The 25,251-nt window shown below is 46.4% G+C and overlaps 1 protein-coding gene across 1 annotated transcript; it reads left to right on the top strand.

The window, feature by feature from the left end:
* Positions 1 to 428: 428 nt before the first annotated feature.
* On the top strand, positions 429 to 25,003 carry Ogg1 (8-oxoguanine DNA glycosylase). The gene is made up of 7 exons (XM_077679582.1): positions 429 to 656; positions 6,119 to 6,508; positions 8,989 to 9,076; positions 18,619 to 18,810; positions 22,816 to 22,960; positions 24,590 to 24,639; positions 24,710 to 25,003. Exons 1-7 carry the CDS (start codon positions 583 to 585, stop codon positions 24,758 to 24,760), a joined length of 990 nt encoding a protein of 329 aa, XP_077535708.1. The 5' UTR covers positions 429 to 582; the 3' UTR covers positions 24,761 to 25,003.
* The last annotated feature ends 248 nt before the right edge of the window (positions 25,004 to 25,251 follow it).

Below are 25,251 nucleotides of genomic sequence, written 5' to 3' on the forward strand. Positions count from 1 at the left end.
CAAACAAATAAAAGAGGGAGGGGGGAGGCAACAAGGGTGGGATCCAAATTCCAGGACCCCCTGACCCTGGCCGAAAGCAGAGCAAGCCGCTGTGCAAGGTCACGGCCGAGCTGGACAGGGCTTCCTTCCGCGACTCCAACGAGGTTTTATAGCTATTTTCGTTCCAAATAAGTGGGCAATTCTAAACCGTATGGAATAAATTGGCTTCTTGCCCTTCCTCTACCAACAACCGAAAAGGGCAGGTATTTTCTTTCGTTATTGTATCGTAGTTTTACGAGTAATAATACCATCCTCATGAATGAGAAATAAAGTGCAGTTTATGGTTTTGTTTCGCTCCGATTTTCTTTTTCTTCCATATTTTTTTCACGGAGGTGATTTTCACAAACCGTGCGCGCGTGCCATCGTGCTTTGGCACTGCGCAGCAACACGGCAACACTGGTCTCGCGGCACGTGTGAGCGAGGTCGCGTGTTGTGTGTTGTGCCGCTCGTGCCGGTACGGCGCGCGTCGAACGTTTTTGCAGGTTTACAGGGCGCGATTTTTTGGTACTCCGTGGTTGAACGACGCATAGGGTTTGGAAAATAATGTCGGGAGTCATTCGATGCACCTTCCGAGATCTCAACCTGGATGTGACACTGAGCTGCGGACAAGCTTTCAGGCAAGTTCTGCGCCCGCAACGCGCGATGTGTCAAGCATCGCGCAAGCTGGATTTCCCCTTTTTTAATAATGTCGTTCACTCGAGGTATCGCAATGAATAGGAGATCTGGCATGCGCAGCCTTAACAAACCAATTGCTTACTGTTTGGCGTTGCGCTTCGAACTGTAACGATAGCCATTGTAACGGGAGCTGTCACGATGAACGCGTCTTCGGACGCCACACAAAGGCTCCGCTATTTTCACTGCCTGCGACGGCCGAAGCGTAGGAGAATCGGTGCACACACTCGTCCAGCGGCAAGAGGGGGGCTGCAGTCAAACCAGGGAACCGGTCGCCGTCCTTCCGCCGTCGTTGCTACACCACTCTAGCGTTCGTTGACAGCTTCGGCTGTGGCCGGCGTCGTCGCAAGTGTAGCGAAAGCGACGGGAACTACGTCGCTTTGTCGCGTGACGATCGTTTTTGTCGAATGGGGACCCATTTTCGTCGCGCGACAGATCTCTCTCGCGACGAAAATTGGTCCCGACCATTGAGCAAAAACGATCGTCACGCGACAAAGCGACGGAATTCCCGTCGCTTTCGCTCGCGTTCTTCGCAAGTGTGAACGTGCCTTAACCCGTTCAGCACTGTTTTTTTTTATTTCCAGCGAAAATTGTTTTTCTGTTTGTTTTCGTACATATTTCGACTTCAGAAACACAAAAGGAAAAAAAATACGCTAATAGTGCGAGTATTTACAGGCATGACAATTAATTAGGTCATTAGGCAATTAGAATTTTTCTTGTAAAAAATATTTTTTTTTCTTTTTGTCATAAAACCTAAGTCATCCTGATCATACAGAAAAAATATAAAGCTGGTAAAATAAGTTTTTCCAGATTTTTGACATTTAGACAAACACCTGAATTACCATTTCCTTACCCGCCTTATTGACATACCCTGGGTCCACTGACGCTTCTTCTATTTTATATCGTCCAGCCCCACAAAAACTCAACAGTGGTGATGTTTATCGCAAGAGGCACCCTTGAACAACCCTCACCCAGAAATTTAAAGCAGGTACTTGAAAGGAAACTCGTCGAATGATGAATGTCCCAGAAATAGAGCATATTTTAAATAGGGTTTCGTTGTTTCCTTTATCTTTCTTTTCTTGCAAAAGCAGTACGTGGCCTATTAAGTGAGAAAGTCGGCGCCCGAACTCCTAGACTACGCGCCTTTAAAGCGTTTCATAGCTCTAGGCGTTCCATAGCGCGCGCTTAATCGGCAGCACCCAAAGATGGCCGTCCACACCAGTACAATGCAGTTGAAGTAAAGGAGCGTAGTAGCGCAGCCAAGCGAGCGGGCAGCAAAATCCACCGGAACGAGCAGCGCTGCAATACGCAGGACACGTCGAAGTCATTCGAAAGGGAAGGTGCAGGGGAATCACGAAGTGAATCTCAAGTGGCAGGAGAGCTTGATTGATTGAGGTTTAACGCACCAACGATGCACAGGCGATGAGGCGTGCTGTAGTGGAGGGCTCCAGATTAATTTTGACCGCCTGGGTATCTTTTTCACCTTCATCAAAAAACTGGACGGGAATCAAGCACGCGTCCTTGGGCTCAGCAGCACAATGCCTTAGCCACTGAGCCACCACGGCGGGCAAGTGGCAGGAGGGCGAAGCCCTTCAAGAATGCAGGGTGGAAGCAACGTGTCTCAGGCGTTCGATTAGACATGAATGCTTTCACATTCAGAACCCTTACGAAGTGCAGTCGGCAAGACGCTCATCTATAACCTGAGCGGCATGCTTCAGACTGCGCGGGAGACATCTAGTGATAGCGCCTGGTTTGAGACAGGTAGAATGTGAGCATGCGACCCATATCAGCGCGATGGCCGTGTCCCTTCTTGCTGTGCCCGTCATCTTGGCTTCCGTACGTTCTTTTGCCATCACAAGCATTGCCTGCAGTGATTCGACTTTACCTAGGTGTCCTCGGAACTTTTTCTGTTATAAATATATATTCGGACCTGTAAAATCCGCTAGTTTTTCCTTGCTGCAGCCTCTCGCATAGATTCACAATAATTTCAAGGAATCTGCGTAGCAACTTTTAGACTGTTGAAACTTACTTGATGTCATCATTCTGTAAGTTGCAGAAAAAAAACTGTGGATGTAGAGTATTTTCTGGTCCGGCTTGCATGCATTGCTGGTGTCTCCAAATATACCCTCAATACTGTTTGCTGAACCAGAACTGAAACCAAGCGAATAAATGGAACAAATATGCATAGCTTGCATTGACATCACTGTTGCTGCCGTGTTGGAGCACTGTTTGCACGTTGGAAGGCTTTTATCTCGAGCAGCACTAGGGAAGCTGGGAGCAGTACTCAAGAAAGGGCTGTGGTGATGACGCATGCAAGCTCATGTATAGTGGTACATTGACGTTTTTTTTTTCTAAACTCTAATCCAACACAATGCACAAGGCAAGTGGGTACGAAGGAAAGTTTGACATTAACCTGCACCCGTACGGCTACAAAGGAAAGCTGACAGCTTCCTCAGAAACTTCGCAGTTGAAGATGAATTCGTCCTTGTCCAGGATTTGAACCCGGGACCACCGCTTAACCAGAGCAGTCGCTCTACCAACTGCGCTAACTAGGAGGCTGAGGCTAGCAGTTTGTAGCGGAAGAGCCGTAGCCATAGGGCTGCATTGAGGTGGATGTCACTTTCCTTTGTAGAAAATTACTCCACCTTGGGGATTTCCCCTAAATCCGGTCAATTAAGGCAAGTGGAACATTTATGACAAAATATGCATAAGCTGGACCTTAATTATTGTATGGATAACAATGGCTACTGTGTTGAAATGTGACTTTTGAGTTATAAGTGATGAATGAATGAATAAATTTATTTCATAAGGATGGCACTATGGCTGAAGGGGGAGCGGGTTGGTGAAAGGAAGGAAAGATAGTCCACGTTTGCACGTTTAGGTCCTTCCCATGAGGTATGCCTCTTTGGTGAAGGCCCACATCGTGAGCAGCGTGTCTTCCACTTGGTTTTTGGGTAGGTTTATTCGTCGAGCTTCATACTCGCGAAGGCTTGTGTTTGTCTCGGATATCTGCCAATTCCGGGCAAGACCAGAGTAGATGTCTGTCGGTGGTTCCCTTTGGCATTGATGGCAGAGGAGCTTGCCCGGCGGAATCGGCACGTTTTCGTGTTGCCTGTAGTGCATCCAATGTGCCGCCATATCGTCAGTGATGGCGTCGGCAGTCCGTGCTTTGGTAAGGAGCCCTTGGGTCGCCCTGGGCACGCGGTACAAGAAGCTGCAATTAGGGAATTGTAGTTTTGCTGTTTTTTGCAGGCGTGCTTCATTTGCAGTTGGAAAGCAGGTAAGTTTGGCTGGCATTATGTGGAAAAGTTTATGGCAGCGGAGGACAAAATAAAAACATGCCTTACTGGATTGGGGCGCATTTAAATTGCTGAAGTGCCCCCTACCATCTACATTCCCATCTCCCATTAGACGAAGTCCTCCTCCAAAACATGTTTTTTCACTCACAAAATGGCTAAATTTCAAACAGCTGATAAATAAAGCTCTCTTTCATTACGAAACCCAGATTTTAATTCTTGGAATGAATTTTTTATCTGTTTTGAATTACCCACGTAAAGCAAGCCCCCCATCGGCTGGAGGCAGATGTGAGCGTGACGTTGAACAAGCCATGTTTCCGTGCTTGTCAGAGGCCCAGAAAATGGAGCTGCTTCACAACTTGAAACGGATGCAACTCAGAATTGAGCCCCTGGTTTCACATATGTTTGCCTTCAAATACACTGCCATTTTAGCTCATAAAGAAATCTGCATATGCACGGGAGCTTTAGGGAATGCTGCACATGCTACAAATTCTGGAGTAGCTAATAGTAGTGGGAACAAAAGATGAAAGGCCAATGACAGCTGCTTCCACTTCCAAGATATCTTAGATATTCACCAATATAAAGGTCTTCTATTGGAAGTCTTCAAAGACCTTCAGATTTGACATATGTAAGGTAGGCTACTGATTCAATGATAACACATCTTAACTCTGTGCTAAGAGTAAGTGTGGCCCCGTTTTCTTGGAAAACAAGGCAAGTAAGGAAGATGACAAACACAGCTTTGTTTGCCCTTGTCCTGCTAAAGGGGCCATTAGGACAAAATGCAACTTTGTTCATTGCAAAAGTGTAAGCCTTTGGTAACTCACTCAGCTCCATTCCAGCTACAAAGGATGTTTTGTTTTTTAACCGAAAAAATGCAAGAAATACAGTGATGTGTTATGAGCAGGTGTGACGCAATAGAAGCCAGCACTAAAACAGTTACCAGTGTTTTAACTGCACGTCAGCGTTCAAGGGATCGGATCAAATGGAACTAGAGGCCCCACTACAGCTGCCCAGTCATGTTTCTTGGTGGTGGCGCTGGCCGGCTGCTGCCAATCGCACAAACAAGAATGTGATGTAGGTACATCACTGGAAAGTGCCTGGGGAGTCGCCACTGCGTCATCTGTCTTTCTTAATATCTCCATTATTTTTTGTAGTTTGCAATAAAATTGTTAGCATTGTTGTTGGGACAAAGCAGCCTTTTTAATGAACCAAGCTTGTATTTTTTCTTCACGGCCCCTTCAATGATACTGTTCTTGACCAACTTGAAAAAGGCTCAACTTTGGGGCAGTGTTCAAATCTGGAAGTGTGCAGAAATGGATGGAGAAATTGCTTGCAAACTTACTGGCATCCTTGTAATGCAAAAAAGGTAATGGAAATATAACCATGACGAAACACAAAAGTGTGCACCTCAAGAGCACTGCAATATAAAGTAACGTACAAATGCGGAAAGGCTGAGTGATCGTTCTGCAGTGAAAGTTTTCCAAGTTAAACACAGTACTTCACCTGAGGACCTCGCATTCATTCTTGCTTTCTTCCTCTGCTTTAATAACGATAAGAAAGTGTGTGGCGACGAGAGCCTTGATGTTTTAAGAAAATGTTCATTGTTGTAACGACCTTCATATTTGGCACAAAACACGAGAAACCGAATTCAGTTTAAAGTTTGCACTAAAAATAAAAACTGCAGCATTATAATGCCATTAACTAAGTACAATTGAAGGCACAAAATGTAAATTATTGCAATAATGGTAACTTTCGCAGTTATTATGTTATGACTGTTATATATATCCAGTTGCGCTTACTAATGGAATGCTTGTGAGATAAACAAATACCTAAAAACTGAGGGGCAGTCCATTGCTAAAAGGAGCATCGGCCTTTACTGTGCAGAACGCATGCCTAAGGTGCACAGAAAACAAGCGGCTGTGCCTCAAAAACTTCCTCTTTGGCATGATTGGAGCTGCCAGTTCACTCGCTTCTGAGTGCATGTCAGAGCCATTTGGCGAGTGTCCTCCAGATGTTCCCATCAGCAATGGACCACCATGTGCTGTGCACCTCTTACGTGCTCAGGCAGTTAAATTTTTCTGCATTGATGCTGGCAGTAATTGCTTCTGCAGGTGGAAAAAAAATGAGCAGCGTGAGTGGGTGAGCACGTTTGGAGGGCGTGTGTGGTGCCTCTGGCAGTCTGACGCTGGTGACATCCACTACCGTGTACTGAACGCGGTTGGCAGCCCGCCGGAGCTGGAAAACTCCCCGGAAGGCGGTCGCCGCCGAAAGCATCGGCGTGTGGAGAAACCTCCAGAAGACGAGAACAAGAATCTCCTCAAAGACTACTTCCAGCTGGGGGTTGACCTGCGAGCCATGAGCAACGAATGGCGCCAAACTGACCCAACGTTTCAGGCCTTGGTGGCTGCTCGACCCAAAATGCAGGGCATCCGAGTGTTGCGCCAAGAGCCACTGGAAACCTTGATGGCATTCATATGCTCATCGAATAACAACATTGCACGGTCAGTGCCACATTGTTTTTTACGCTGCACAAGCATGAAGAAGGCTGCATGCTAACTTGACATTAGCAAAAATGTGTGGTTCCTAAGAGCAGTTGTTCATTATCACTAAAAAGCAGAACTTTCTTTAGCAATTTTTATCTTTTTAGCAACATGTGTTGAAGCTACGTATTGTCTGTTTGCTAACAGTTGAAAACACATATGTAGAGATGAGATTTTGCAGCATTTTTTTTCTCTTCGTTTGGTAGGCACTTACCGACATTTATTATTCTCATGTGCAAGCACCTGTTTTTACAGCACTTTTTTTCATCTGGCAATTTCTGCATTTTTACAGCTTGAAAAATCGTTCAATCATAGTTTGTTTGGGGAGCAAACAGCCCCTGTATTAATAACAAAACTGTTGTCACAAAGTGGTTAGGCGAGTTGTTTACAGTTAGTGCTTGTTACAACTTGTGATGCGTGGACATTATGCATAGAGGTTGGCTGAGAGCAAGCCTGGTGGCTAATTTTAAAAATGGAGGGAGCTGCATTACTTATTGGCACTAGACGTCGGAAACGCTTCAGCGCAGCACCCATGACCCATGGCCATCTGAAGTGGCGTGTTTTTAAAAACAAAAGCACTTTACTCTGCTTAGCACGCTCAATAGAACAGGTGCTCCACAAATTTTTTTTCCCACTTGTATCCTCCTTCATCACCGTAAAACAAGAGAGGTGGCTTTCGCTGTGTTCTCACTCATGTTTCAGCCGCTGTTGAGCTTGCGGTTGGGGCCGTAGTCACGCCAATGTCATTCGTGTCCTGTGGGCCAAGATGATGGTGCTCATGGTGGGGTTTAACGCGCTGAAGCTACACCTGGGTTAGGAGGCGCGCGGTAGTGCAGGGCTTTGGATTAATTTTAACCACCTAGGGATCTTGAACGTGCGCCAAATATCAGCAAATTGGCGTTTCCGCTTTTCGCCTCCATCTAAAGAGCGGATACCGCAAGGGATAGAACCCCCGCATCCTTGGGCTCCGCAGCACAATGCCTTACCCACTGAGCCACCGCGGTAGGTAACAGCTGCATGTTTGGAGTGCATGGTCTTGCTGGTGCTGCATGGTGTGCTGACCATAACCTGGTTACTTTTCAATTTTGGCACTTTCGATGTGTACTGAATTCCTGATTATATTCAGGTATATACTAGCATTTATCAGTAAGTGCCGAAAAATGCAATCCCTATTCCCCCATCTTTGCTTTTTTGTCACTGCAAACTACAGGGTATTGCGGCGATAACTGGAACACTTCAAAAATTTTTCCTGAGCGATCCGCTGCTCTGTTCGCGCTCAAACTTCACACAAAGGTCGCATTTTGTGGTCTATTTTGTTTGACACCGGGAACAACAACGGTACTTACCTGTTTATTCTGAAAATAAATAAAAACGATTTTCGTCTATGGGAAAATGGCCGCTGATTTGGACGTGCGAGCCAGCGCAAGTTGATGTTGGAATGACGGAACCACCTGCAGAGTGAAACGCATGTTTGGGATTCACGTACGGAGCCAAATGGGGCAGCAGACGATCAGAAAATGCACCTAGAAATGAGCTAACAGACGATCAGAAAACCCGGTTTTCGGGCTCGCACGTCCAAATCGCCGCCATTTTCCCATAGGCGAAAATCGTTTTTATTTATTTTCAGAATAAACAGGTAACTACCGTTGTTCCCGGTGTCAAACAAAATAGACCACAAAATGCGACCTTTGTGTGAAGTTTGAGTGTGAACAGAGCGGCGGATCGCTCAGGAAAAATTTTTAAAGTGTTCCAGTTATCGTCGCAACACACTGTACATCCAAAAGCAGTATGGACCGCGGCTTTGCAAAGCAGGGGTTTTGACCGGGCACTTGCTAGGTGCAGCCTTTTGACCATCACTGAAGGGTGCGCAGCAGCTTAGTGTCTGTGCAGTTGCCTAGAGGGCCTAACCTGTCGCACAAATAGTCAGGCACATGCTGGGCACACTCTTCTGCCCCAGTAAGAATGCGGAGCCATAATGGTTAATAAATGCATTCGCACAGCCATCGAGAGAGTTAAGCAGCCAAGCACAGGGACGTGAGACACAGAATGTGTGCGCTGGCTGCGTGCGCATAACTTCCCTCTTTTTCCCAATGCCTTCTCACTCACCAGCGCATTGTGTGTGTACCTAAGCATTGTTTTGTGCTGAATTATTTCGACTGACAGCCGTGCAGGCATATACAGACAGGCAAACTTAAATTTTTAACGGACTTTTTCGCACAAAAAGCCACTACGTTTTTTTATTCAATGAGGGAAGGCCGTTAAATGAGGTCAGCTCATACTGAGGTCTTTTTGTTGTAGCAAACACTATTCAGATCATGTGGCCTGTTAAGGTGGTTTGAGCATGAAGTGCTGCCATTGTGCCTCTTCTACTGTGTGGTGCAGTAGAATTTCAAGTGATTGCAGCTCATGATTTGGCAATACATTGAGACCTCTTTTTCCAGCATCAGCTCCATGGTCGAGAAGCTCTGCATCATGTACGGGACCGAGATTTACCATGGCATTGAAGGACAGTTCTACGCATTCCCTACTGTAAGTAGACCTCAGGGCTTCACTCCCGAAATTACCTTTGTGATGCTATCTGTCCTGTCTGATATCTTTTCTCTTTGTGATCTGTCCTCCGTGCTTGAAAATTTGTGCCTTAGCCTGTATTAGAAAACATGCAGTCTAAGTCTTGCTTCACTCAAAAAGCTGCAAATGCTTGTTACAGACTGCGCTTAGTTCGGCTAGATAGTAAAAAATTGTGTGACGCAAATCGTGTGATGTGATGCGAAATGACAGTACAGCCATGGGCATAATTAGGCGATAACGTGACAAGGGGGCCTCTAGCTCAGCGATATTCCTAAGACGGCACTGGGCGAATGCAAGCACAAGCTACTCCATGTCTTTTTATCCACTCCAGGTTGGCTGGGTTAGCAAGCGCCCAAGGCTGTGTGATGTAACATCTCGGTCCGTGCTGGCTGGGTAGAGTGAGCGCCCCCTTCAGGGGTGCTCGTTTGGGGTGCAAGGGGGTGAGGAGGACAGCTACCTCTGCTATAAAGGTGGCAAAGCTTGTTGTTCCCCTCCTGCTCGGGACGATATAATCGGCGTCAACAACCTCATAAGGTCAGCAACTCAACTGCACCCCAAAATGTTGATAGGGCTGTGATGCCTGGAGCCAGTTCCCACACTCGGTAAATGGTACCACTGGGCAACATCACCCGCCAGCCTGTACGGTGCTGTCGAAACGAGGCAAGATGACAAGGATGGGGTGCCATCTCTGGGACTGTTGTAACAGTCTGGGACTGCTGTAACAGGACTGCTGTAACAATCTCTGGGACTGCTGTCTGGGACTGCTGGGGGGAGTGCACAGTCATCATTGAAAGAATATTATGAACTCTGCTTGCCTCTTTTTTTCTGGTGTTGAGAGTTCAGCTGGGCTCTAGTAGCCCAATTCTAGTCATATCTCCCCAAGCTCGGAGTTCCTCTGACATGAGCACGGTACCTGTGACTACGACGTTACAGGGTTGAATTGCTCGACTAAGTCTTACTGGGGGTGTTGACTTCGCGCGCAACCGCGCTGCAGAAACGTCGCATTTCTAGAGATATGGATGAGCATACCCACTTCGGTAGCTCAGTGCCTAAGGTGTTGTGCTGCTGAGCCCAAGAATGCAGGTCTGATTCCCGGCCACAGCGGCCACTTTTCTGATGGAGGCAAAAAGCAAAAATGCCTGTGTGTTCGAGATTTCGGCACACATTAAAGATCCCCAGGTGGTCAACATTAATCCGGTGCCCTCCACTACGGCACCTTATCGCCTGTGTAGCGTCGGCGCGTTAAACATCATAATTGATATGGACGAGCGTACACGCGAATTTTCGGACATTAGCAGCGCTGACTGCGAGGACAACTTTAATCCATCGTATTTTAGTATGGAAAGCGAAAGTGCGTAAAACCAGCAGGGCAGCACCTGATACCCCTGTTCAACACAAGCCCCAGAAAATGGAAAAGTATGGAAACTGGAACAAAAGGGAGTAGAGCCAAACACCAATGTTTTCTGCGATGCATGAGGTTTTTTTTTTTTTTTTTTTTGTTAGTAGAAAACTTTTACCGTTGGGCATTTCATACTTGCGAGAGTTTTGTACTGCTAGTATGTGTACACAATGTATATCTTTCATTTTTTTGTTTTGTGTGTCTATGAGCAACACGGACATTTTGCTTATTTTTTGTTTGTCACAAGCTTCTGTGCAGCTTTTTTTTATTTTTCACTAAAAATATTCTTGTTTGAAACCATTAACCATTGCAAAGAAAATGTGCTCTTCTACATTTCGATACCGTACATTTATGTTACATATTTTTTGCAACCTTGAAAAAATTATTTGCTAGACTACCCAAAATCACTGCTTTTTCCGTGAGCATCAAAGTGTTAAAGGGACCCTGCAACACTCTTTCAGCAGTGCAAATCAACCTGCGTGACCTTTAGATTGCAGTGCCAGGAATACATGAGCCAAGTACTATTACACGTGCACACCAAGCGGAAAGCTCGCAAATTGCTGTGTAAGATGCGTGAAAACTAAGCCTCTGCTTTCCATTCCCCTACTTATGCAGCCCATGCAGCGCCGAATTTACGTCATTTCGGCGGTAGCTGTTCAGTGTTAGCGGCAGGATGTTGACCATTGCTGGTTGACGTCAGTTAAAATTATAAACATGGCAAAAGAGATGTTATCCTCTAGTATTTCCCGCACAATCCGCCGTCGATGGTGCTCTACACCAACCTCATCTACGCCGAAACCTTTACGTGCAGTTTTAATGGTTTTTATGCTTCGAGTGTGTGCGGAGTTGGTGTGATAAACTACTTGACTTCCAACCAGACCACACAGCGTTTGCTGTTTCAAAAACACCCTACGAGCCTGAGAGAGCGCTTGCGAGCATCGGAGTTGCCAAGGCTCCAGCAAGTGGAGTTCTCCGAAGGCCCGCCGCCGGCCTTTTTCCTGACCTTACGGCGAGGAGTCTCCGCATACGGGTCAGACATGTCACACTCACCGCTTCGAGCCGCGCTCGCAGGGCTGGGTTCATGGCACGACGAAGTGCACGGAAACGACAGCTAGTATCCAAAAACACAACAGTTGGATAACCCACAAGCAGGCACCAATGCCCGAATGGCCACGCCGCTCCTACTGCTCCGGAAATACGCGACTCCACGTTGCGGAGAGCATGAGAAAACTTGCCGGCCAATGACACATCAAAGGCTCTTGAAGAGAATGACACGAGCCGCCCCCCCTCTCAGGGGGAGAGCACGCAGCCCTCGCCGCGTAGTCCACACTCAAGTTGAGAGGGAACGATTATGCGCAATTTTTCATCTTGCGTAGTGGCGATGATATTGAGCGGATTTTTATAATTCTTGCGGGAGGAGGTTCCTGGGACAATAGACTTTATCCCCAGAATGCATTCTGAATAGTAGGTTGTAGGTGTTGCAGGATCCCTTTAAGGCCCAGGTTCTTGTAAGTGATATGGGCAAGTGGAAGGGATCTTGGTTGGTGTTTTCAAAAAGTGTAAAATGGCTGCAAATTGGGGGCGGGTTGGGAAGGGGGTAGTTATTCGAGTGCATGCGCTTGCCCGGTATTTTTGTTCGTTTAGCAGAAAATCATGCTTCCATTCTAATTAACCTTCAGCTTAGGATTATATTTTACTAGAATTGGAGGTCCAGAGCTCCTAATGTTCCAACGACACGATGGGTGACATGTGTTGAGGATTTTTTTTTTTTTTTAATTTTCGTAAGCGTGACCAGAATAAAGAGTGGCATTTTTTTCAGGCCTCTCAGTTACAAGAGAGACAGAAAAGTGGCACAACATCCTTGATGATTTTTCATTTATTTTTAACAGCATCAGCCAGTCCACGCAGGCATTGCAGGTGACGTTGCCCAGTGGCATAATCTGTAAGTGCAGGAAATTCCTCCAGACGTTGTACCCCCGTCAATGTTTTTCCTCATTATCTAGCCTAATTAACTGCAACATGGCTTTAAACTTAGCACATGTATTATTTTGTTATGGCAATCTTCTGATGAGAAATGTTGAATGTTTGGTTTTTCGTAGAAAGAAGGGCTACGTCTTGCAATTTTGCATATATTGCAGTGAAAACGCCCCTCATGAACACGCCTGCAGAGGGCCGTCTCAGCTTTAGGTACATCTAATGTTAAACTGCGGTTAAAACCCTTCAATTTCACAATTTTAATTTCACACAGCCTGGCCCACCAATTTTGTGGTCAGCCTCGTGTTGCTGTGCACTTTTAAGTTTCAGCAGAGATCACGGGGTAACAAATTTTGATGACTTAATTGCCATATGCGCCCAAGTGGACCTTTTTCCAGTGGCAGTCTCGCCTAGCGGCAGCCATGCAGAACTAAAAATGGTGGGCAGGCTTGCAGCCAAAAAACCCGTGCACAAAACTTCGTCTCCCCCCACCCACTCGTCACCCTTCCTTCCACATGGGCACCATGGAAGCAGGTGCTCATTTCGCATCTGCAATGAAGTGCTTTTTTTTTTTCCTTTGTTACTCAGTGGTAGCCATATGCTTGCAGCATGGACAGCCTCAAGCATGTTTTCCCCTTTCCTTTGCAAGTATTTTGTGTGTGTGTGTGTGTGTGTGTGTGTGTGTGTGTGTGTGTGTGTGTGTGTGTGTGTGTGTGCGCGCGCGTGTGTGTGTATGTCACGGAGCAAGAATATATTGGAGGCAAAACGGACCATTATTGCAGCAAGCGCGGGCGGGTGACCAGATAATGTCACAATGAAAAGCAAGGCGGACTGCAAAGCTTCGTCACTGCGACGGCGAAGGATAGGGTAGCGTCACCCAATGGACGAAATGACAGTGGCCGCAATTCATTGCACGGCTGCACAGTGGAATGCCAATTGCGGCAGCCGTGCAGTTTCTTCACCCGCAGCAGATGCCGCTAGCTTGACCTATGGCGAGCGCTTGTGACATTATCTGGCCGCGCTAGGAAGCCTCGTTTCCCCGCCTGTCTTCTTACTCTGTGGTGTACGTGCACACAGGTACGAACTCACAGTGAGCTGTTGAAAAAATCGTGGGTGAAAAGGAGCAGTGCTAGAAAGCAGCAGCTGCTTTCCCAGCAGCAAGCTGAGAGTGCACATGTTTGCTTACATCACCTGAGGTGCCTGTCGAAATGGCCGATTGGCAACGCGCGCATGCACAGACTTACTGGAAAAAGGTCTGTTGTTGTACACTTGCTTCGCACAGGTTTTGTGAGATTGGCTCTTTTCACATGGCTGCGGCCACGTCATGGCTGTGGCGTTATGCGAACAAAGCAGAGGTGGGCTACGTGTTGTGCAGTGGAGGCAGAAGGATGTGCCTGACCTGCAACAAAGCCAGCTGTTATTCGCAATAAATAAATTTAAAACTGAATATCTGAAAAGTACTTCAAACAGTAAAAGTGCACTGGAAATCTAGCTATTGCAGGGGTGGTACAGACAAATGCGCCAGAGTGCTACATTTGCGATTTGCTGCTACAATATGCGCCAAAACCACAAAATTGACTCAAAACGCACCCGCACTGCACCAAAAGCACATATTTCGACAACCCTTTTCGAGCCTACACTAGTTTTAGCGAGAGGTTAGAGCTATGTAAGCAACCTGTTGTTCATATGTTTTGTGTTTAGCTTGTCTTGTATAATGTCGCTCCCACCCACTTCTGGTAGAATTACCCGCCAGGGTAGCCACTGGTGGCTACTTTTCGCCAAATTGGCGAATTTGAGAGGCGCGTCCTAAAATCACGAATAGCAACATGGCGAATTTTTGGCAATTTTCGGCTAAGGACTCTCTCAATCGAGTTATGGGTTCCAGTCTCTGTTGTGATCCTCGTTCGCTTCCCTCACCCGCCTCTCTTTCTCAGTCCCTCGCTACGGCAGTGCAAAGCTCTGCGCGTGATGTGGTGCTGGGTTGCTTGCCTCATTTTGCCCGAGCCTCGCGCATGCCTAGGCGGGGGTGGGGGGGTAGGCATCGGGGGCCGGAAAGTGGGACGCAACTGGCATGGTTCACGTAAAATTGTTCGCCATCAGGGATCAAGAACCGCAGGGCCAGCTGATTTTTTTGGGCGCTTTTGGGTACTTATCAAGCTAAGTGCAGACACTGCTTTTTTTCTGTGTTTGCAAGATAACGAATGAAGACGTTCTGCGTCGCTGGCAGCGAGAACATCTTTGCTGGTTTGCAGCCAAGCAGGTGCCCCAATTACACGGAAATGCAGCTAGAGGGACGGCAGGAGGCACACAACTGAAAAAACTTCCTGGCTACACGGAGGAGCACCTAAAAAGGCAATTTATTCCAGCAAAAGAAACAAGCACTGCTTTTGTTGGGGCGGAGTTTTCATTCGTTATTACAGCTTTCGCCCTAAAGAATGAGTAACTGATAGCTTCACATGTGCTTTCACCCAAGACATATTTTGCCCTCTAAAACGAGGTTTCTTTACGCTACTCTGCTCCTGTGCTGCTCCAACATAATTTTTTACCTGTGTGAGCTGCTCTAAAAGTAGGTTTTTGTGCTCCAAAAAGTCCTCCAAAAGCTCTTCTAGCTGTCCCACCCCTGTGAATAGCGGACACTATTTACAAAGTACTACTTGCACTTATTAGCACACCACTAGTCGCAGCATTTGTGGGGTAGGGCTTCTCACTCAGCTTTAGTTATGTATGCCAGCCTAAAATTGCCATAACTAATTTAAAGTTTGAACAGCCCTGGGATGGTCTTTTGACAACAAAAAGAAGTATGTCCTGGCAGGGCTGCTCTTCAGTCTGTAGTACATCGAGCAGTTTGTATTATAGTATTATAGTTTTGCAGGGTTCACAGAGGTCCTTGAAAACCTTGAAAACCCTTGAGTTCAGAAGTGTAGTTTTCAAGGCCTTGAAAGTCTGGAATTTTTTGGCAGTCTCAAAAACCCTTGATTTTGATTGTGATAATCAGTGGCTCTGTTTTTTAGCAAGAATTTAAAGTTTTTATTATCGATTTTAAGTTTTCTCTAATTTAAAAAACGGATTGTAACAGTCAAGTTTAGTGTATTGCACAAATGACAACAGATTTAGCAGATTTTTGTTAAAGAAGTGCTGACACGAAATTTTTTTGTTTCGTTTTTTTTGCGGCTGTAGGTGCCTACAAACCCACCAATCATAGAATGACTCATTAGATTGTCGAACGCAGCATATATAATTACTGACAGCTCCGTCGCACCGCAGTCGATGCCGGTCTGGGTACGCGTGCGCACCCAGACCGGCATCGATCTCAAAAACTGGGATGTGATGCACAAGGCGGAAAAGCGCGCACCAACAGCACTGTGGCCGCCTCGATATGTCACAGGAGCCCTGACGTCGGCCGTTGGTGTCCGCTTGTTGCTTGTTTACTGTGACTCATTTCCTCCTCTTACGTTTGGTCTTACGGGAACGCTGTGGGCGTTGACATAGTTCATTATAACCAGGAAGTGCACCCTTACAAAGAAGCAATTTTTCCAGTCCTGGGCGTGAAATGCCGACCATGTGGAAAAACGTTTTGTCGATGGGAGAGTCTGCGTTAAAACGCTATTAACAGTGTGAAGCTCAATGGCAACATTATACAGCAGGTGGCAACTCCTTAAGTACCTGGTGCTCTGCAGAGTGCCTGACCCCTCCATGCAGTCTAAGCAGTCACCTCGTGCAAGGTGCATGAGTTGGTGACAGATGCAGAAATCTTGCGGGTGTTAAAAGTGGTAACATTACATGGGGTCCTTGAAAACCTTTGAATTTTTGCTTTTGAGGCCCGTACGAACCCTGGTTTGCCATCTAAAAGAATGCTTTAAGGGACACTGTAGGGTAAAAGCAAGTTGTCCTATATAGGTATACAGTAAAACGTTGTTACAGGAGACACTTGTTTATAAGAGGCATTTGAATGAGAGCGGCTTGGTTGGTTTTCCTATGTTCGCCATGTCAGCAACATCGCATACAAGAGACCTTGGTTACAAAAGGCATGTTTCCCGGATCCCTTGAGTGTCTCTTGTGGCGAGGTTTCACTGTGCTAGAGTTGCATGGATACAAATATACTACTCACAGGGTGGCAGTTGCTCATTAACGCAGAAAATGTCACAAGCATGAAAACAGGTATCGCTGCCCACACTAGGTTTTGTGACATCAAGAGTGCGGGAGCTTCGCGAAGCATTCTTCTGAAACGAGCACTGAGGCAAGGGCATGTAAATGCAAAATATATACGGGAACATTTGTGGAGCACGTGCATCTTAACATAGCATGTCAGCTAGCAGACGTTACGAAATAGGATGCGTCCCCACGAGCATTTCAGTTCCACTTTTGTTGAACTGTTTCACCTTATGGTACAATGCAGTACAAAGGTGCTCGCGAGTGAACACGAGAGCCCACTATACCTACTATTACTAGTGCATATAGGTATGTATATAGAACAGCCAGCGGCAAAATTCAGAGATTATTGCGGGGTAGGATAGCTACCGGGGCATGGCGGTTGCCAGTTTCATTGTTCACCAGTTTTGTGCATATGCGTATTCTACACTTTCTCCCAGGTGGGAGCACATCCCAGGAGAGGTGGCATGCAGGGGTGGGGATTGATAATCCGACTTAGCCTGGACTCGGCCAGGCCAAGGTGGCTTTAAAAAGACCCTCTCTGATTGGCTTGTAGTCTTTGCAACGAAAGTGAAAGTCCATGAGACCAGGCTTTCAGAAAGATTGTATCATTCAAGCAAAATCAGGCTCCAGTTTGCTCTGGGTGCTTTCTGACATGCACAAAACGTCACGAAAAAATGAAAGGGAAACGGCAGAGAGAAACGCCGGCTTATAACTAGTTTCTCAGCAAACAAAGCATAGTTGGCCATCAAGCAAAAGCTGGGAGAGGTATAAAATGCATGTTTCAGTTAAAATAAAAATGTCTTTAGTGTCCGTATAAAAGCTTTTTGTTGCTTTGAATTTTAAAGGAGTACTGACACGAAATTTCTAAACTGGGGTAACTATGTAAAAAGCTTCCTTTGTATGTATGATAATGACCACAAAGTTTCAAATGTAACTGTCCAGCCCCAAGAAACCATGCAGTACGATAGGTGACCATTGAATAAAGTGACATCAAACAAGTCACAGGCTTGCAGTAAAGCGTAGCAAGCAGATGCTAGCTTTGCACAAACAGCATCAACGTAATTCTGCCAGTGTATATGGGTATCCATAACTCCTAGGAATTAATCGAGTCCACCTGTTCAAATAAGCAGTTGTTAACTGACACGAATGCATGCAAGGAGTTTAGTGTCAAAGGCAGTCAAATAGCTGGCATCGTGGTGCCTTGTTCCTAAGAACTGTGTGCAAGTTTTTCTGGCACTTCACCAATAGCAAATCAGGATGGCATGAAAACGGGAAAACTGAACAATGCAGTTGTTTGGGTCTGTTGTAAAGGGTGCGCGAGTCTACTACCCCCACGTGGCTATACCAGCCCCCATGCCTCAGCCACCATAAAGCACGCGCCTCTCGGTGCTCGAACGTCCACATTCTGTCTTTGCACTTTGCATGGAAATACGGGTTAGAAATGGCCGAATTTTTAGCTGACTATACGTGTTTAATTTCATTAGGACGTTAAAAAATGGCTATGTGATGCCTGTCTTCTTATTGAGCTTATTTTTATTCTTATTAAGGCAATCAAGGCAATGATATGCAGTTGGCTGTTGTTACTCTTGATTATTTTGGATTTTCATTTCACTCAGCCAAACATTATCCCAAAAGAGACACCCAAGAGACATCAGGCTCTTTTTACTTTTTTGCTATGACTTCTGGAGACAGTGAAGGAACAGCTCTCATTTGCGTAGAATGGTGCGAGGTTTCGGCCCACGTTAAAGATCCCCAGGTGGTCAAAATTAATCCGTAGCCCTCCACTACGGCGCGCCTCACCGCCTGCGTTGCGTTGCATCGGCGCGTTAAACCCTACAGTCATCATCATCATCATCATTTGCGTAGAATGGTACCCTGTAAATTTCCCTAAATACAGCTATCTGGCATAAGTTCTGGAAACACAAACAATGGTGGGAAAGGTTTGCCATGCGTTTTTGTTTTCAATCTGTTTGTTCAGCTGGAGCAGCTGAACCGAGACGGTGTGGAGGCGGAGCTGCGTGAGGCTGGCTTCGGGTACCGGGCCAAGTATGTCTGTGGAACTGCCAAGATGCTCGCCATGGAGGGTGACCAGTGGCTGCACGGCCTCCGGACCATCCCTTACAGGGAGGCTCACCGCCGCCTTATGCAGCTGCCGGGCGTTGGGGCCAAGGTACGTGTTTCAACTTTCGGGCTTGTCTATGAGCAGTGGCCTCGAATGCTGCATAGCCACTGAGAGGTCTGCTATTGGAATGTGCATTTGATCTTAACAGCAGAGCTGTTTAAGCTTTTACCTAGTTCCGCCGTCGAGCGTTACTAGAAAAAACTACTGTATTTTCGTGCGTATAACCCACCCCTGCATATAACCCACACTCCCACTTTCAGTCCATGAATAAAGATATAAATATCCCCACGTATTGCCCGCACATTTTGTACAGGAAAGGCTGACCAAAGCTACCAAGGCAACATGGCACATTTGTTGACGCAAAAAAAACTTACCTATATTTTGCATATGAATACAGTTTAGACCGCTTATAACGTATGTCGCGGGAGCCGCAAAAATCCGCACTATAACCAAACCATGCGCGAATCTAACCGCATCGCAACCTACCTATCATCCTACATTTATCATCACTTAAACGCACAGCACTTACCCCCGTATTCACAAACCTAACTTAAGTAGAACTTTTCCCTTCGGACACTTTTCAGTGCCTTAACGTGTTTCAGAAATTAACCTTATGCTCAAAGGATGCCTTTTCGCTAACTTATCGGACCGAAAAGTAAGCGCTGCTTTAAGGTAGCTCCCGACCTACCTCAAGTGCGCCTTTTCCAGACCAACATTGCAAACTACTACGATAGGCTGAGGTGTTTTATTTCGCGCATCGTTCACGAGAAATTGATAAAGCTGTAAACAATAAAGCGCTTTCTGCAAGCAAAAACGATCTGTGCACACGCCTGCTGCCCTGATGCGGCCGTGCACACACCCACACACCGGCCCGGCCGGCGCGCGATGCGGCCAGCGCCGGCACCATGGCGCTGCCTCCACGCGTAGAACGATGCTGACAAGTGCAGCTGCAGTTCGCCGCCGCTTGCTCGAATGGAACCAATTGGGCAAACCAAGTTACGCACGCGAGAAAGAGGATGATACTGTAGTGAAAATTCATGCGATAGATAGTCATGCGCGGTAGTAGCGCGAGCAGCGATCAATATTTTGCTGCGATGTTAAGCCTAAAGTTCCCTACGGGTGCCGGCTAAGGACGGAGTTGGCAGATCCGAACGCTTCGAAGCTGGCGTTACGGAAGCGTTCTTCCTTCCCTATTGGCGCAATAGTCAAGTCCTGCCCACACGCCGTGTGCGGATTGGTGCATAACACGTTAGCCTCATTCGCAGGAGCCTAGCGGGTCTCGAAAAGGGCACCTTTGATAAGTGCACTTTAAGGAAGGTTTGTGAAGTGCAATCGACCTTTTCTCATTCTGGTCCTTTTCCGACACTTACGAAAGGCTTCCTTATGGCATAAGTTAAGTATGCTTTCTGAATACAGGGGTTAAAAACAAAGGCACCGCCTTTATTTCATTTTTTTTTTTCACATCAGCCGCTGCTGCACAAACGGCGAGTACGGCGTAAACTTCCGTTGTGTTTGTGTTTTGAAGGATCATAGCTGCGTTTTTAGTGTCTATGAACAGATGCCACAGGACGTGGTAAGAGTGCCAGTGGGATTTTTTTTACCCCATCTTGTGTTCACGGTGCCAAAGGCGGCTGCTTATCAGTGCAACTTACTAGTGGTGGAAATCTTGCATCGCGCTGCTCACTTGTTCAGAAAGGGAAAAGGCGGTGGCTAAAGCGTGAACCGCATGGAGCGATTTCTTCTTGCGAAAACGTGCAGTGCACGCCATGGACGCTGCGACGTCGGCACTGGCTGTGAAGTGGTGTAGGCAGCTCCAGCGACCGCTGTTAACTGCACGCTGAAATGCCGCACGAAGCGCAAGCGAAGATGCTCACGCAAAAAAATGTGGATAATCTGGGCGAAAAGTTGAATATGAACTGCCATCCACGTTGCTTGTGAAAGCACCCATCAAAAAATACCGCGGTGGTAAGCCTAAACATCTCCGGCACGGCCAGCCGGCTGCTCGGAGCGCTTCGAATTTTCCACCATTAGGTGCGCGTATCCCCATTGGTGCGAGTCGTCAGGCTCTTCCCACTGCCACGCGAGGAAGCCACCGCAAGCGCGGAATTGTCGTCACGAGCGTGAAAAAAACTCACGCGCAAGGACGAAGTGCCCAAATTGTGTATGAAAACGGGCCGTGCAGTTCACGCTTAATAGAAACAACTTGCAGCACGCGAACGGGGAGGGGGGTCGCTATCTTCCGAGGTGCATCAAGCAAGGACAGTTGTGGTTATCACATACGCACGAAACAAAGGGTGCCTATTTTTTTTCTTGTGTGTCGAAGTTAGAGGAGAGCAAGGGGTGCACGCAGCGTCAGATGGCCAATTTCATCCTTTTTTCTTTTGCTACCCCAAGCAATGCCCCAGCTGCGCCAGTCGATCAGCAGACCCGCCAGAAAACCGCACTGGTATTGTGCTTCGACCAACCGCATTTCAAGCGGTATGCTTATGCATTGAGTTCTATGGGAGGCAAACAGGTGGTCACAAAAACCCGTGTTATATCCGGTCCGGCACTATAAGCGGTTACATTATAAATGGTCTGCACTGTACATTTTTTTGCATGGCCTAAACACAATCACTTATTGTCACTGCTCTCGCTAGAGCTATCGCTTGAGCCGCAGTTGTCACTGCCATACGCAGTGTCATCTTCAGTTCTGTCCATGCTGTTTGTAACGCAGCATTTCTTAAAGCTCTTGCAAACCATCTCACTTAAAATTGCTTTCCATGCCTTGACAATCCACTTACAAAACAGCGCAACATCAGGCCTGCGGACGCGGCGTGCCAACGTTAAGTCATAGAGACCTTCAGCCATCCATTCAGCATAAAGACGCTTGACGTGTGCTTTGAATGGTGTATTCAATGTAGCATCAAGTCTGAATAGTCTATCCAATGAAACATCTAGTGTTGCCACTTGCCATTGTTGTATGAATGCAGAATACAATTATTATTATATAGTAAAAATGTAAGAAAACAGTGCCGATACTCTGTACCCTTAGCTAGTGGCACTGGCCAAGTGCAAGCAACAAGCCCATTGAAACGACGAGAAACATTTCATACCTCCATCAATCACCATTTGTAGTGGTTTACAACAGCTTTACTGGACATACACTTTTGCAGCGCAGGATGGCGACCAATTTTTTATATGCAATGACATTTATTTGTAGCATTTTCGTAGAGAGAAATCAACATAATGTTTGTACTGAAAGCGACTGAAATTTTGGTTATTGCTCTGAATGTGCTGCAGTGTCGGCATTTCGTTGCATTCCTCCCCTTGGTCCCCCTCCATCTCAGGGAGCACGCTCACCCGCATATTTTTTCTTCTCACGTGTTTCTCCGCAGTTTGTCGACACATATTTATCGTCGCAGTTGCTGAATTGACGCTTATAAAACGAAAAAAATAATAATAATTGCGGCATGATACAGAGTGGCAACCAGCCTGCTGTATAAAAAAAAACGGTTGGGCCGGTCAAAAGCCAGGCAGGTGGCAACCCTACTCTGCTAAAAATTGCAGACATCCATCAACATTGAAAATTCCTGGCACAGTGCTAGTGTAGGGCAGAGTTCTTGTTGGCTGTTTTCCTGCGCTAAGGCCTATTTTACCGCTGTAAGGCATGCTTCTCGCTGCTCCAGATTTGTTTGATGCTCAAAGCTACTGCGTTTGGCTCCTCCCAAATCCCATTTTGTCACACCAAAGTGGACATTCTGCTGCTCCAAAAGCTGCTCCAAAATGGCTCAGGCCAATCGCTACTGAATGCACCACTGGGGATTTATTTTTTAAGCCAGCTCCAAGCCGTGCTCAGTTGCAGAAAGCCATCACAACGTCTTCCTCAAGTGGGTCATATCAGCTTTCAGGAATAAAATTTTGGTCTCGATACTGCTTTTAGGACGCCTAAGTGGAATTAAGTTGCCGAAGAAAATTCATTGCTGTGCTGTGTTATATGGGGTTGACTTCATGTGGCGTGCATACAAGTGGAGCAGCCTCTGAGGAAAGGTGTCCTGTGTTGACTTCTTCCAGGTGGCCGACTGCGTGTGCCTGATGGCACTGGACAAGCCAGAGGCCGTGCCGGTTGACATTCACATGTGGCGCATGGCCACTCAGCACTACCTGCCCCATCTCAAGTCTCTGAAAAATCTCTCGCCAGCTGTCTACAGGGAGATAGGCAAGTCTGGCATTGCTTTGATGCTTTGCCTTAACAGGCCAAATTCTAATTAGCCACATGCTGTACAGCTGAAAACTTCCGTTTCTTAGTGTCAAATGATTTTTTTTTTTTTGCTAGTTTTATGTGGTTAGCACTGGGTCTGTTGTTGCAGAACCAGTACTGTTTCACCAAGGTGCAGGATTTTTTTTTGTTTGTTGAGGCATAAATTTTTAAGGTTCCTAGTAATTAAACTCGTACAATCGCCCCATGGGTCCAGTTGGCAAGGGGCGTTTAGGAAAAGCCGAGTATTGCAAGGTTTACCATGAAGCCGGGTGGCAAGAGGTGTGTGCTCCTTGTCATCGTTGCATTGCTGGCCAGTGCTTCTGTTGCTAGTCAGCTGCTGTGCACATGCACAGTGAGCACTTCTCTTCTGTACGAAATTTGTCTGGCAGTGGTTTGTCGCTGCCACCTTGGCATACCAGTGAATATCGCCTTTAGTAGGTTCTTAGACGCACTGCCTGTTCCCCCCTACCCCCTTTTTTTTTAAAACTAAATTCAGCTGAAAATGTTCCGTGGATTACAATAAAAGTGGAACCACCCTAGCAAGAGTGCATCATCATCACCGTTTCAATTCATGAGAGGGTGCTAGAAGGGAAACAGTGCTTATGAACACTTTTCCTGGGGAAATGTGTGTAAATTAGCTGCAAAAGCTCACGAACCGTTCTTCGTATTCTAGACTTTGCCTGCGGTTGCTTTCAGCATTTTCTGTTATTAAACAACTGCTTCTGCCGTGAGTGGTATATATTTCCATTCATGGCACTAATCTACCTATTATACAGGCCAACTTGCTTTCACACTGTAGCGTCCCTTTAGAAACTTTCCTGCAGATTGCAGGTTGTAGGCTTGAATTCAGTTAAAAAAGTCCTTTACACATTAGACCAGGGGTCGGCAATCTTTTGAGCTAAAGGGCCAAGTTTCGTGAAGCCGACACGGCAGAGGGCTAGACGGCAAATTGGTGGGGCGGAGGGGTCTTTGCAGGCAAAGAAAAAATTTAGCGAGTTGACAATAACGTTTAAAAATAATTGACAATAATTTGGCTAAGTGTGAAGATGGAGGCCAATGTCAACTGGAAGCGATCAAGTCTCTGTTCTTGTCATAACCCCATTTGAGGTCAAAACTGGTGTGTTAGCCTTCAGATAGGAAGTGATAGGGGGAGGCGGGGGGGCTCTGATGACGTGCTGGGGGCCACATAATACTGCCTTGCGGGCCACAGGTTACCGACCCCTGCATTAGACTAAGCTTGCTGAACTGTGCTAGTGTTACCCTGTTTTCCGGCCCTTTGGTTTTATTAAAAGTTGTATTAAAGTGAAGCTTTAGTGTTCTCACTGGTGGCATGTGTAACGTGAAGACACCGAAGGAAAAAAAAAAAAGCTTCCCGTGGCCGGAATCAAACCTGGGTGCCTCGCGTTATGAAGCCTATCCGATTGCTTCATTTCAACATGGTCGAAGCAGTTTGGAAAACTTAGACGACAACCAAAGAATCAGTCACGAGAAAGCTTCACATTCAACTATTGTCGTCATTTGACGGAGGGGTGCATGATTTTATTTGAGAGAAAAATGCTTAACTTCTTTTTTCTTAACACGTTCTAGGAGACTTCTTCAGAACTCATTTCGGCAAGCATGCTGGTTGGGCCCAGTCGGTAAGTGTAAACTAACACTGTACTTCGAAGTTCTGTGAGCACTTGATTAAACGTAGCTCCTCAAATGCAGGTGCTGTTTACCTTGGATCTGAAGCAACATCGCAAAAGCGGTGGCTACTGATACATGGATCGGAAAGAAGCAGCTGGTGCCTCTGCATGTGGATGGCCAAAGCCCAAAAAAGTCCCATGTGCCCTTTTCGAGCCATGGACGTGTACATAGTCAACTCAGCTCTTCACACATGCTCAAAATTCTCTTGGACTGCTTGCAAGCTTACCACTTCGGCATGCATTTCATGGTGGCTTGCACACTGCTCTAGTCCTGTACAGTTGATTGGTTAAATAAATCAGAGCTGTGCGCGTCAAAGGATTTGTCATTTTGTCGTTGTGAATAGCTAGTATGTAGTATGTGAAAGCAGCCCAGTCTGATCACAGGTTGGACATTGCTGTTTGTTGAGGGACATGGTTCGGTCGCTGCTATTTTCATCACTACTGTTTTTTTGTCTGCTTGGTTTAGTTTAGTTTGTTTTTTTTCTTGTTTTAGTCTAGCGTGTAAGGAACAGCAATTATACAAAGCCAACTGCATAAAATGAAGGTTTTATTGTACGAAAGCAT

The sequence above is a fragment of the Haemaphysalis longicornis genome, unplaced genomic scaffold (genome assembly GCF_048455015.1).
Source record: "Haemaphysalis longicornis isolate Haplotype H1 unplaced genomic scaffold, Haemaphysalis longicornis Haplotype H1 scaffold_1, whole genome shotgun sequence".
In the NCBI taxonomy this organism is placed as follows: domain Eukaryota; kingdom Metazoa; phylum Arthropoda; class Arachnida; order Ixodida; family Ixodidae; genus Haemaphysalis; species Haemaphysalis longicornis.

Bases quoted from the DNA above. Each gene is read 5' to 3' on its own strand.
- Ogg1 (XM_077679582.1), top strand. From the start codon at position 583: ATGTCGGGAGTCATTCGATGCACCTTCCGAGATCTCAACCTGGATGTG. The intron at 6,509-8,988 runs GTCAGTGCCACA...CTCTTTTTCCAG, and splicing joins TCGAATAACAACATTGCACG to CATCAGCTCCATGGTCGAGA. The intron at 9,077-18,618 runs GTAAGTAGACCT...CTGTTTGTTCAG, and splicing joins AGTTCTACGCATTCCCTACT to CTGGAGCAGCTGAACCGAGA.